We start from the raw sequence: 12,836 nt of genomic DNA, 5'->3' as shown, positions 1-12,836 counted from the left end.
ATCAAGGAGGTAATTCTGTCAGCTTATGTACTTGCGGGTCAACAGGACCTGGGAGGCTTGTGGGCACATTCAACACGTTTTGTGTCTTCCTGTTGGGCAGAGTTGAGGATTTTCCCTGGAGGACGTCTGGCAGCCACTTGGGCTTCTGTGCACTCTAAGCATTATTGTTGTGGCAGCGCTGTGCAAGACTCTTTTCGGAATGTCAGTGTTATCCGTGGGGTCATCTGAGTCTCCCTTTCTCTCCCTGTCCCCCCCCCCCCCCCACCCCCTTTTTTTAGGGACTTGTTTGCTACATCCCATGTTCTTGGATTCATCTGATGCTAAGGAAGGGATGTTCTTACCCTGCTAATTTTTTTTTTCATTTAGTCATTGCAGATGAATCCAGCATCCCTCCCTATCTGCTGTTTCTTTTCTTTTTTCGAGTGTAGACTATTCCGACATGCAAGGCACTGCTTTATTGTTTAAACAAACAAACAAACCCAGAAGAGAAAAATATCACCCCATTTGTCAGTTTGCTGTTTCTGTGGATGTGTGTTGCGTGAGGACAGGGGTACATAAGTAATGCCATACTGGGAAAAGACCAAAGGTCCATCGAGCCCAGCATCCTGTCCTCGACAGCAGCCAATCCAGGTCAAGGGCACCTGGCAAGCTACACAAACGTACAAACATTTTATACAAGTTATTCCTGAAATTGTGGAAACCATCCAACCCCTTTTTAAACTCTGCCAAGCTAACCGCCTTCACTACGTTCTCCAGCAACGAATTCCAGAGTTTGTGTTGGGTGAAGAAACATTTTATCCTATTTGTTTAAAATTTACTACACTGTAGTTTCATCACATGCCCCCTAGTCCTAGTATTTTTGGAAAGCGTGAACAGACGCTTCACATCCACCTGTTCCACTCCACTCATTATTTTATATACCTCTATCATGTCTCCCCTCAGCTGTCTCTTCTCGAAGCTGAAAAGCCCTAGCCTCCTTAGCCTTTCTTCATAGGGAAGTCGTCCCATCCCCGCTATCATTTTTGTCGCCCTTCGCTGCACCTTTTCCAATTCCACTATATCTTTCTTGAGATGCGGCGAGCAGAATTGAACACAATACTCAAGGTGCGGTCGCACCATGGAGCGATACAATGGCATTATAACATCCTCACATCTGTTCTCCATACCTTTCCTAATAATACCCAACATTCTATTCGCTTGCCTAGCCACAGCAGCACACTGAACAGAAGGTTTCAGTGTATCAATGACACCCAGATCCCTTTCTTGGTCCGTAACTCCTAACGTGGAACCTTGCATGACGTAGCTATAATTCAGGTTCTTTTTTCCCCACATGCATCACCTTGCACTTGTTCACATTAAACGTCATCTGCCAATTTAGCCGCCCAGTCTCAGTCTCGTAAGGTCCTTCTGTAATTTTTCACAATCCTCTCACGAGTTAATGACTTTGAATAACTTTGTGTCATCAGCAAATTTAATTACCTCGCTGGTTACTCCCATCTCTAAATCATTTATAAATATATTAAAAAGCAGCGGTCCTAGCACTGACCCCTCAGGAACCCCACTAACTACCCTTCTCCATTGTGAATACCGTCCATTTAACCCCACTCTGTTTCCTACCCTTCAACCAGTTTTTAATCCACAATAGGACATTTCCTCCTATCCCATGACCCTCCAATTTCCTCTGTAGCCTTTCATGAGGTACCTTGTCAAATGCCTTTTGAAAATCCAGATACACAATATCAACCAGCTCCCATGTTTGTTTACTCCTTCAAAGAATTGAAGTAAATTGGTCAGGCAAGATATCCCCACAATAAAACCGTGCTGACTTGGTCTCAGTAATCCATGTCCTTGGATGTGCTCTGTAATTTTGTTTTTAATAATAGCCTCTACCATTTCCCCGGCACCGACGTCAGACTCACCGGTCTATAATTTCCCGGATCTCCCTTGGAACCGTTTTAAAAAATGGGCGTTACATTGGCCACCCTCCAATCTTCCGGTACCACGCCAGATTGTAAGGATAAATTGCATATCACTAACAGAAGTTCTGCAAGCTCATTTTTCAATTCTATCAGTACTCTAGGATGTATACCATTCGGTCCAGGAGATTTGCTACTGTTCAGTTTGGTGAACTACCCCATTATGTCCTCCAGGTTTACTGTGAATTCATTAAGTTTCTCTGACTCTTCTGCTTGAAATACCATATCCAACACCAGTATCCCACCCAAATCTTCTTCAGTGAAGACTGAAGCATTCAATCTCTCCACTACGTCGTTGTCATCCTTGATCGCCCATTTTACCCCTCGATCGTCCAGCGGCCCAGCCAATTCTCTTGCCGGCTTCCTGCTTTTAATATACCGAAAAATGTTTTTACTATGTCTTTTTGCCTCTAATTCTGTTGTTTTTTCGTAATCCCTCTTAGCCTTCTTTATCTGTGCCTTGCATTTGCTTTGACACTCCTTATGTTGCTTCTTGTTGTTTTCAGATGGTTCCTTCTTCCATTTTCTGAAGGTGTTTCTTTTAGCCCTAATAGCTTCCTTCACCTCACTTTTCAACCACGCCGGCTGTCTTTTAGACTTCAGTCTTTCTTTTGTAATTCGCAGAATATGTTTGGCCTGGGCCTCTAGGATGGTACTTTTGAACAGCATCCACGCCTGTTCTACAGTTTTTACCCTCTCAGTTGCCCCTCTTTAACTTGTTACATCTGATGGGCAGACAGCTGGGAAATAGTTGTGGGCCTGTCAGCCCAAAGCTGAATGATGAAGGCGATTTTGTTTTCTTGTGGCTGGGACAGAGGATTGCAGCATAGCTTGATGACCGATCAGACCATCCGTGGATGCCTGTCTCGGTGGGCTGCTTTGTTAGATGACATACTGAGGAGCTAGCCATGTTATATCACTGTGTTGAAGTCGGTGATCCTATCACCACCTGCTGGTAGACACAACCCACTTGTTCCTGGATTCATCTACTGTGACTAAAGGGTAAGACATAATTTTCCCTTTTGCCTTCTAACAATATGGGGAAGGTAATCCATATCTTCCAGCCAGCACAAGAGGTTAATTATACATATAACAAATTTAACTTTGGTACTGTATAAATTTTGGTAATGTAAGATTTTTTCAGTTTCTATTTTTAATCTTACTGTATTATAACTAGGTGTCTAATTTTTAGGTGTTAAAAAATGTTTCAGTGCTCAGTTTTAGCTAATTGAGGTTTTGTTTGGTTTCATGCTGCTTTAAACATTTTACTGAGTTGCTTTCTTGGTCACTTTAAATTAGTGTATATCTTGTACATCCTTAACTATTCGTACGTTTTTTCTACCTATAGTTATTCACAGCTTCGGCCTACTCTGCTTACTAAGCCCAGCTTCAGTGTGGTCCTCATATCTTTAGCACACTGTACTCCCAACACGCATTTATAAATAAGTTGGACTGCTCCAGAGGCTTGATTATGGCAGTAGCATTTTTTTTATGACCCCAGGATCACTAAGTGCCCTAGTTAGTGTTCCTGTGTGATATTTTGTAAACCATCTTTTCTCAAATAGCTTGGCTGTTTTAATTTTAGCTGGCAGGGGCACAACTTGCCCCAGCCTTAGCATATAGCATAACCTTTTGAGGATTTCTCTACCTGACTCTCTACATGGAACGCTGGGGTGGAGTGGGTGCTAGATTCTAAGAAGTGTTTGAGAGAAACTTGTCTTACTCTTCCGCCTTCTTCTGAGATTTCCTGGTCAATGATGTCCCATGTGTTGGATTAGGCAAAGAGAAGAGTAAAGAGGGATTGATACTCACTTTTTTTCCTACTTCCCACCACCCATGCGGGGGTTTCAGAAGTGGAAGCCTCAGGTCATGTGAGTAGGAAGGATCACTCAAGTCATCCATCCTTAAGAGAAACTCCGAGCAGAACACTGCATAGAAAGTATCACCTACTACTAAGCTTAGAAGGAGCTAGAATAGGCATGCAGCCTGAAGTGTATTTCTGGGTATCACATCTCAACTCATTTGAGGGGAAAATGCCAGATATACCCCTGGATTTGGGGAACCCACAAGTAGGTAAGTGGCATATCATTCACAGATACTGAGAGGAGGAGAAATTTTGCCTGAGAATCATTGCAGAGTTTGAAAATGGAGATAGGCTATGAGAGAGCCCTGTCTGAAAGAGCTATAATGTGAAGAGAATCTTTTCAAGATTCCAGACTCAAATTTTGGTACTTCTGATTTTTTTTTTTTGTCAGATATTCATCTGTGGAAGTAACAGATGAATTATTTAAATTCTCTTAGTAAATTATGTATAACCATACTACCAGAGTGAATTTCATTTGTTGAATTAGATGGTTAAGAACGAGATTAGAAGTCATCTGTAAACGAGGGCCTTCAAAGTTGATGTGTTCTCCACCCCTTGGATTCTAAAACCAAATTCCTTCCTTCTGTAGTCTACAGAGCTGTGTAGTGGCCCACGGGGTGGGGGGGGGGGGGGGTGGCGGCTACATTCTAAAGGTGCACAGGCTGAGCCAAGAGCCAAGACATGCTGTCCTAGTTCCCATTCTGTATGCTTTTAGAGTGCATTGCTTTTGCCACCACTATGATTTAGATCTGATTGTACACAGGGTCTGGAAGCAGGCGAGATAAGGATGCAAGATTGTGCTTATCAATTTAAAACCATTAGCCCTAGTTGTCACATAATGCGTATTCTATCAGGGGTCTTAGTTTTAATATAAAATCATGAAGTCCTGATCACAACAGATGTGCATTACAATGACATATTAAACTTTTATAAGCCAATTTCTTGACTTGTAAGTGTATTTTAGAAACCTTTTATATCAGTAAGACATGATTAATAAAATAAGGCTGTTCTAAACTGCAAACTTTAACTTTTGTCATTTTCCTCTTAAGTATTGATGCATACAGATCTCAAAGGATCAAAGAAGACCGTCCTCAAATTAAACAGATTATTCGCAAAGAAGATGTTACTTCCAAACTGGAAGAGAGAAAACCTGCAAGTCTTGGTTCTGTTAATATCAAACAGAAAATGAAGGTAACTGGGTTTTTTTTTTTTTTTTTAAATATAGCTGCATTCCATATCATCATGCTGATCAATCCATAGACTGGTGGGTTGTGTCCATCTACCAGCAGGTGGAGATAGAGAGCAAACTTTTGCCTCCCTATATGTGGTCATGTGCTGCCGGAAACTCCTCAGTATGTTCTCTATCTCAGCAGGTGGTGGTCACACACAGCAGCAGCTCTGGCTAGGCCTCCAAGCCTAATTTTTAGGTTTTGTTGAGTGCCTGGGGTTGAGGGCTCTTCTTGAGCAAGTGCAAACCTGGTGGCGCCAGGTCCCTCCTTTTCTCCCCCCTCCCGCTGGCTCCGTTAAAAAAAAATTTTGAACGTCCTTAAAGGCGTTTATTTAAACGTTTATTGCAGCTACTCACTGGGACACCAGGTCGTTACAGCTCGGAGCGGAAAGCAGGTAATTTTTACCTTTTTATAGCGGGCAGGGGGTTCCCCGATTGATCTCCAAGTGGCCGATGGCGTCGGAGGGCGAGGGCGCAAAGAGTCGCTCCCCTGATCGCTTGGGCGCTTCTAGAGGGGATGCGGGGGTCTTAAAGTCTGATTCGCCCTTGTTGGGTGACAGTTTCGTGACCGATGAGTGTCCCGGTCCTTCCTCCGGTGTGGCGGTTTTTCCCGCCATAAACGCCCATCCCCGCTGCTCGCCTCCGCCATCTTGGCCGGCCACGCGGCTCGGACGGCTTCTTCTTGGGCCGCCCTTGAGGTGGGAGACATTAATGCCATGAACGCCCTTAATTTGGGCGACGGCACAAAAGCGGCTAAAGTTAAGCGCCGTTCTTCCCGCGCGGCTCCTTCGCGGAGTGTCGCACCGGACGCCATCTTGGATGCGCGGCATGTCTCTCCCCCGCTCTTGCGAGCGCCGGTTGAGGGTGCATCTAGGGCTGTAGCCCAGGCTGCGGAAGTGCACAGTCTGGGGGGTTTCTCCCCTGAGTTTGTTTTGCTGCTGCATCAGGCCTTCCTTATGCAAAACGCTGCCCCTGCTCCCTCGTCTGGTAAAGAGGTTGAGGCCCCCGGAGGTAAATGCCCTCGGGTTAATTTCCAGGCCTTGGAGGACTTTGTCTCCTCCGATGTAGATGAGGGCAGCGTATCTGAGTTCTCCCAACGGTCCTTTGTGGATTCCTTGGAGGAGACGGATTCCCGCTCGGATGGAGCGGATGACCCCTCTGCAGCGCGACTCTTTAGCTCAGAGGATTTGCCCAACCTGTTGGTGCCAGCCATGGGCATTTTGAAGATTTCCTCTCCGGAGGACGTCTCTCCCTCAGCCCCTGTTGGCTCTGCCATTATGCTGGGGACGAAGCGCCCGCCTAGAACCTTCCACGTGCATGATGCCATGCATACCTTAATTTCGGCTCAATGGGATGTCCCGGAAGCGAGCCTTAAAGTGGCTAGGGCTATGTCCCGCCTCTATCCTTTGCCTGAAAGTGAACGTGAGGCCTATCTGTGGCCTACCGTGGATTCTTTAATCACTGCGGTGACTAAGAAAACGGCGTTGCCGGTGGAAGGTGGCACGGCCCTAAAGGACGCCCAAGACAGAAGATTGGAGGCGGCCTTAAGGCCGTCCTTTGAGGCGGCTGCTTTAAGTTTGCAGGCCTCAGTTTGCGGCTCCTATGTGGCCAGGGCGTGCCTGACTATGGTGCAGCGGGCTTCCCCCTCGGATCATTCCTTGAGGGCTGATTGGCCGGCCCTGGAATTGGGCTTAGCCTATTTGACAGACTTGCTGTATGATGTCTTGAGGGCCTCAGCTAAAGGCATGGCTCAGACAATCTCCGCGCGGCGGTGGCTTTGGCTGAAACATTGGTCTGCTGACCACGCCTCTAAATCCCGCCTGGCTAGATTGCCTTTTAAAGGCAAGCTGCTCTTTGGGGTCGAGCTGGACAAAATCGTGACCGATCTCGGCACGTCTAAGGGCAAGAAGTTATCAAAGGTCAGGGCTCGGGCTAGTACTCGCCCCGGTACCTCCAGAGGACGGTTTCAGGAAGCTCGTCGGTACCGCCCGGGCAGGTCGGGCTCCTCTGCCCCCTCTTCCTTCAAGAGGAACTTCTCCCCCAAGCAGCATTCCTTTCGCAGAGACTGCCGTCCCGGAGGTGCTCCCTCCGGTCCTCCCCCAGGGTCTCGTACCCAATGACGGGGCCTTGGTCCACGCCCCAGTGCAGATTGGAGGACGGCTGTCCTCGTTTCTGGGCGAGTGGACCACAATAACTTCAGACGCTTGGGTGCTGGAAGTCATCAGAGACGGCTACAAGCTAGAGTTCTGCCGACCCTTAAGAGACGGGTTTGTACTCTCTCCCTGCAAGTCTCCGGTCAAAGCTGTGGCAGTGCAGCAGACCTTGGACAATCTGATCCGCCTGGGTGCGGTCGTTCCGGTGCCAGAAAATCAGCTTGGCAAGGGGCGTTACTCCATTTACTTTGTGGTACCAAAGAAAGGAGGTTCTGTACGGCCTGTCCTCAACCTCAAAGGGGTCAATCGGGCCTTGAAAGTTCGGCACTTTCGCATGGAGACTCTCCGCTCTGTTATAGCGGCAGTGAAGGCAGGGGAGTACCTGGCATCCTTGGACATCAAGGAAGCGTACTTGCATATTCCCATCTGGCCTCCTCATCAACGCTTGCTGCGTTTTGCAGTCCTGGGCCGACACTTCCAGTTCAGAGCCCTCCCGTTCGGGTTGGCTACTGCTCCGCGGACCTTCTCCAAAGTAATGGTGGTCATCGCGGCCTTCCTGAGGAAGGAAGGAGTACAAGTCCATCCTTATCTGAACGACTGGTTGATCCGAGCCCCCTCTTATGCAGAGTGCGGCAAAGCTGTGAACCGGGTGGTTGCTCTTTTGAGCTCCCTGGGGTGGATCATCAACTGGGAGAAAAGCCAGCTGCGCCCAACTCAGTCCCTGGAGTATCTGGGAGTTCGATTCGACACCCAAGTGGGCAGAGTGTTCCTGCCAGACAATCGGATTGTCAAGCTTCAGGCTCAGGTGGACCAGTTCCTAGTAGCCTCTCCTCTTCGGGCTTGGGACTATGTGCAGCTGTTGGGCTCTATGACGGCCACGATGGAAGTAGTGCCCTGGGCCAGGGCTCATATGAGACCACTACAACACTCTCTGTTTCAGCGCTGGACTCCGATGTCGGAGGATTATGCTGTGCGCCTTCCCTTGGACCCAGCAGTGCGCAAGGCGCTGAGCTGGTGGATGCAGACAGACAAGTTGTCTGCAGGAATGCCTCTGGTGACCCCGGAGTGGATTGTCGTCACGACGGACGCCTCTTTGTCGGGCCGGGGAGCCCACTGCTTGGGAAGGACAGCGCAGGGGCTGTGGTCTCCTGCAGAGGCAAAGTGGTCTATCAACCTCCTGGAACTCAGAGCCATTCGGTTGGCGCTTTTGGAGTTCATCCCGGTACTGGCGTTGAAGCCTGTACGGGTCCTGTCGGACAATGCCACGGCTGTGGCCTATGTCAACCGCCAGGGAGGTACCAAGAGCGCCCCTCTAGCCAAGGAGGCCATGAATCTATGCCAGTGGGCGGAAGCGAACCTGGAACAGCTGTCAGCGGCCCACATTGCCGGAGTCATGAATGTCAAGGCGGACTTTCTCAGTCGCCATACCTTGGAGCCCGGAGAGTGGCAGCTATCTGCTCAGGCGTTCTTGGATATCACGAAGCGCTGGGGCCAGCCGAGCCTAGATCTGATGGCGTCATCGGCCAATTGCCAAGTGCCGCGCTTTTTCAGCAGAGGACGGGACCCTCGATCCCTGGGAGTAAATGCTCTTCTCCAACAGTGGCCGACACAAGAGCTTCTCCATGTGTTCCCGCCCTGGCCCATGTTGGGCAGGGTGCTAGACCGGGTGGCAAAGCATCCGGGCCGGATAATCCCTGGTGGGTCCGGATTGGCCCAGACGTCCCTGGTATGCGGACTTGATCAGGCTCTGTCGACGATCCTCTGCGGCTGCCAGTGGAGCAGGGCCTGTTACATCAGGGTCCCGTGGTGATGGAGGATCCCTCCCCCTTTGGTCTTACGGCCTGGCTATTGAGCGGCAGCATCTGAGGAAGAAGGGCTTCTCAGACAAGGTCATCGCCACTATGCTGAGAGCGAGGAAGCGCTCTACTTCTACTGCTTACGCCAGGGTTTGGCGTACCTTTGCAGCGTGGTGTGAAGCAGGCTCATTTTCTCCATTCACTGCTCCAATTTCTTCAGTGTTGGCATTCCTGCAAGAAGGTCTGGAGAAAGGCCTGTCGCTCAGTTCCCTTAAAGTCCAGGTAGCGGCCCTGGCTTGCTTCAGGGGCCGCCTGAAGGGTGCTTCCCTGGCTTCGCAGCCAGATGTGGTGCGTTTTCTCAAGGGAGTTAATCACCTGCGCCCTCCTCTGCACTCAGTGGTGCCTGCGTGGAATCTCAACCTGGTGCTAAGAGCATTACAGAAGCCGCCTTTTGAACCCTTGTCGAGGGCATCTCTGAAAGACCTGACGTTGAAAGCAGTCTTTTTGGTGGCTATCACTTCAGCCAGAAGAGTTTCCGAGCTCCAGGCGCTCTCATGTAGAGAGCCTTTTCTGCAGTTCACTGAGGCAGGAGTGACTATTCGCACAGTGCCTTCCTTCCTGCCCAAGATTGTTTCTCGCTTCCATGTGAATCAGCAGCTCTGTCTCCCTTCCTTTCGTAGGGAGGACTACCCAGAGGAATACTCTGCTCTTAAATATCTGGATGTGAGACGAGTCATCATCAGATACTTGGAAGTGACCAATGATTTCCGGAAGTCGGATCATCTGTTTGTCCTGTTTGCAGGTCCTCGTAAGGGTCTGCAGGCGGCAAGATGGGTCAAGGAAGCCATTGCAGCGGCTTATGTGGCCGCCGGGAAGGTGCCGCCTATCCAGCTGAAGGCTCACTCCACTAGAGCTCAGGCGGCCTCTATGGCAGAGGCCGGGTCCGTCTCCTTGGAAGAGATTTGCAAGGCGGCAACTTGGGCTTCGGCCCATACCTTCTCCAGGCATTACCGCTTGACTGTGGCGGCACGGGCGGAGGCCCGGTTTGGATCTTCAGTGTTGAGGTCAGGGATTTCAATGTCCCGCCCTGGGTGAGTACTGCTTCGGTACATCCCACCAGTGTATGGATTGATCAGCATGATGATATGGAAGGTAAAATTATGTATCATACCTGATAATTTTCTTTCCATTAATCATAGCTGATCAATCCATAGCCCCTCCCAGATATCTGTACTGTTTATATTCTGGTTGAATTTTAGGTTCAAGTTTAGTCCTCAGTTACTTCAGGAGGACTTCGTGTTCAAGTTTTTTCACTTGGATTCTTCAAGAGTTGAGACGAGTTTGTGTTACAGTGAGCTGCTGCATTCCTCTCCCCTCCGTTTTACGGGGCTGGATTGAGACTTAAATTCTGCCGGCACTCCCTCCCGCTTCGTGCGGCTGTAGGGCAGCTTTGTACCCCTCCCGCTTCGGCGGTGGTAGGGTCAGTCAGCTCCTCCCGCGGTTGCGGTTGCAGGATAAGCCAGATCCCCCCGCATCGGCGGGGTGGTGACCCTCCCCCGCTCCGCGGGGATGAGCTGGACGGATTCCCCTCCCCCGTTTCGGCGGTGGTGAGCTGGGCAGAGTGTCCCTTTGTGGGTGTAATTCTCTAAGTGCTGAGTCCTGCGGATGGAGCTTTGATATCGACATACTGAGGAGTTTCCGGCAGCACATGACCACATATAGGGAGGCAAAAGTTTGCTCTCTATCTCCACCTGCTGGTAGATGGACACAACCCACCAGTCTATGGATTGATCAGCTATGATTAATGGAAAGAAAATTATCAGGTATGATACATAATTTTACCTTATTACCCTTCTGTCCACTGACTCACTTGTATCACTTAAGATTATATAACTCCCTGCTCACTGAGTCTTTAAAACTTTTCTCTAAGGACAAGCAGGGCTGCTAAATCCTCACATATGGTTATGTCCCTAGTGGAGCCTGGTACAGGAAGCAGTAATCCAGCAACTTTTCTAGAAGCTTTTGTGTAGGCTCACTGCACATACATGCCTGTTCTGCATGCCATTGTCTCACGTGACCACCTCTGTCTTGTCTTTTTTCCACACAGCTGATCAGACCCTTATTGTGTCATTTGCCTCTGCGCCAAATATTGTGACTCTGGCCTTTGTCTGTAAGACCTGTTGCTCTCATGGCTCCTTAGGGTTTTTTGTCAGTTTTATTTAAATTTTTATTTATTATATATATATATATATATATATATATATATTTACAGTGGGGGAAATAAGTATTTGATCCCTTGCTGATTTTGTAAGTTTGCCCACTGACAAAGACATGAGCAGCCCATAATTGAAGGGTAGGTTATTGGTAACAGTGAGAGATAGCACATCACAAATTAAATCCGGAAAATCACATTGTGGAAAGTATATGAATTTATTTGCATTCTGCAGAGGGAAATAAGTATTTGATCCCCCACCAACCAGTAAGAGATCTGGCCCCTACAGACCAGGTAGATGCTCCAAATCAACTCGTTACCTGCATGACAGACAGCTGTCGGCAATGGTCACCTGTATGAAAGACACCTGTCCACAGACTCAGTGAATCAGTCAGACTCTAACCTCTACAAAATGGCCAAGAGCAAGGAGCTGTCTAAGGATGTCAGGGACAAGATCATACACCTGCACAAGGCTGGAATGGGCTACAAAACCATCAGTAAGACGCTGGGCGAGAAGCAGACAACGGTTGGTGCCATAGTAAGAAAATGGAAGAAGTACAAAATGACTGTCAATCGACAAAGATCTGGGGCTCCACGCAAAATCTCACCTCGTGGGGTATCCTTGATCATGAGGAAGGTTAGAAATCAGCCTACAACTACAAGGGGGGAACTTGTCAATGATCTCAAGGCAGCTGGGACCACTGTCACCACGAAAACCATTGGTAACACATTACGACATAACGGATTGCAATCCTGCAGTGCCCGCAAGGTCCCCCTGCTCCGGAAGGCACATGTGACGGCCCGTCTGAAGTTTGCCAGTGAACACCTGGATGATGCCGAGAGTGATTGGGAGAAGGTGCTGTGGTCAGATGAGACAAAAATTGAGCTCTTTGGCATGAACTCAACTCGCCGTGTTTGGAGGAAGAGAAATGCTGCCTATGACCCAAAGAACACCGTCCCCACTGTCAAGCATGGAGGTGGAAATGTTATGTTTTGGGGGTGTTTCTCTGCTAAGGGCACAGGACTACTTCACCGCATCAATGGGAGAATGGATGGGGCCATGTACCGTACAATTCTGAGTGACAACCTCCTTCCCTCCGCCAGGGCCTTAAAAATGGGTCGTGGCTGGGTCTTCCAGCACGACAATGACCCAAAACATACAGCCAAGGCAACAAAGGAGTGGCTCAGGAAGAAGCACATTAGGGTCATGGAGTGGCCTAGCCAGTCACCAGACCTTAATCCCATTGAAAACTTATGGAGGGAGCTGAAGCTGCGAGTTGCCAAGCGACAGCCCAGAACTCTTAATGATTTAGAGATGATCTGCAAAGAGGAGTGGACCAAAATTCCTCCTGACATGTGTGCAAACCTCATCATCAACTACAGAAGACGTCTGACCGCTGTGCTTGCCAACAAGGGTTTTGCCACCAAGTATTAGGTCTTGTTTGCCAGAGGGATTAAATACTTATTTCCCTCTGCAGAATGCAAATAAATTCATATACTTTCCACAATGTGATTTTCCGGATTTAATTTGTGATGTGCTATCTCTCACTGTTACCAATAACCTACCCTTCAATTATGGGCTGCTCATGTCTTTGTCAGTGGGCAAA

General features: G+C 48.7%; 1 protein-coding gene across 2 annotated transcripts in view; it reads left to right on the top strand.

Moving 5' to 3' along the window:
• Nucleotides 1–12,836, top strand: part of ANLN (anillin actin binding protein) — a 287,028-nt gene that overhangs the window by 140,498 nt on the left and 133,694 nt on the right. For both annotated transcript variants that reach the window (XM_030204140.1, XM_030204129.1), the window contains exon 12: nt 4,890–5,031. In XM_030204140.1, the coding sequence (XP_030060000.1) occupies nt 4,890–5,031 (142 nt within the window). The remainder of the gene's footprint in view (nt 1–4,889; nt 5,032–12,836) is intronic.

Source organism: Microcaecilia unicolor, chromosome 1, assembly GCF_901765095.1.
Source record: "Microcaecilia unicolor chromosome 1, aMicUni1.1, whole genome shotgun sequence".
NCBI classification, from domain to species: domain Eukaryota; kingdom Metazoa; phylum Chordata; class Amphibia; order Gymnophiona; family Siphonopidae; genus Microcaecilia; species Microcaecilia unicolor.
The sequence above is the reverse complement of the archived record's forward strand: the minus strand, read 5'-3'. Positions and strand labels throughout refer to the sequence as shown.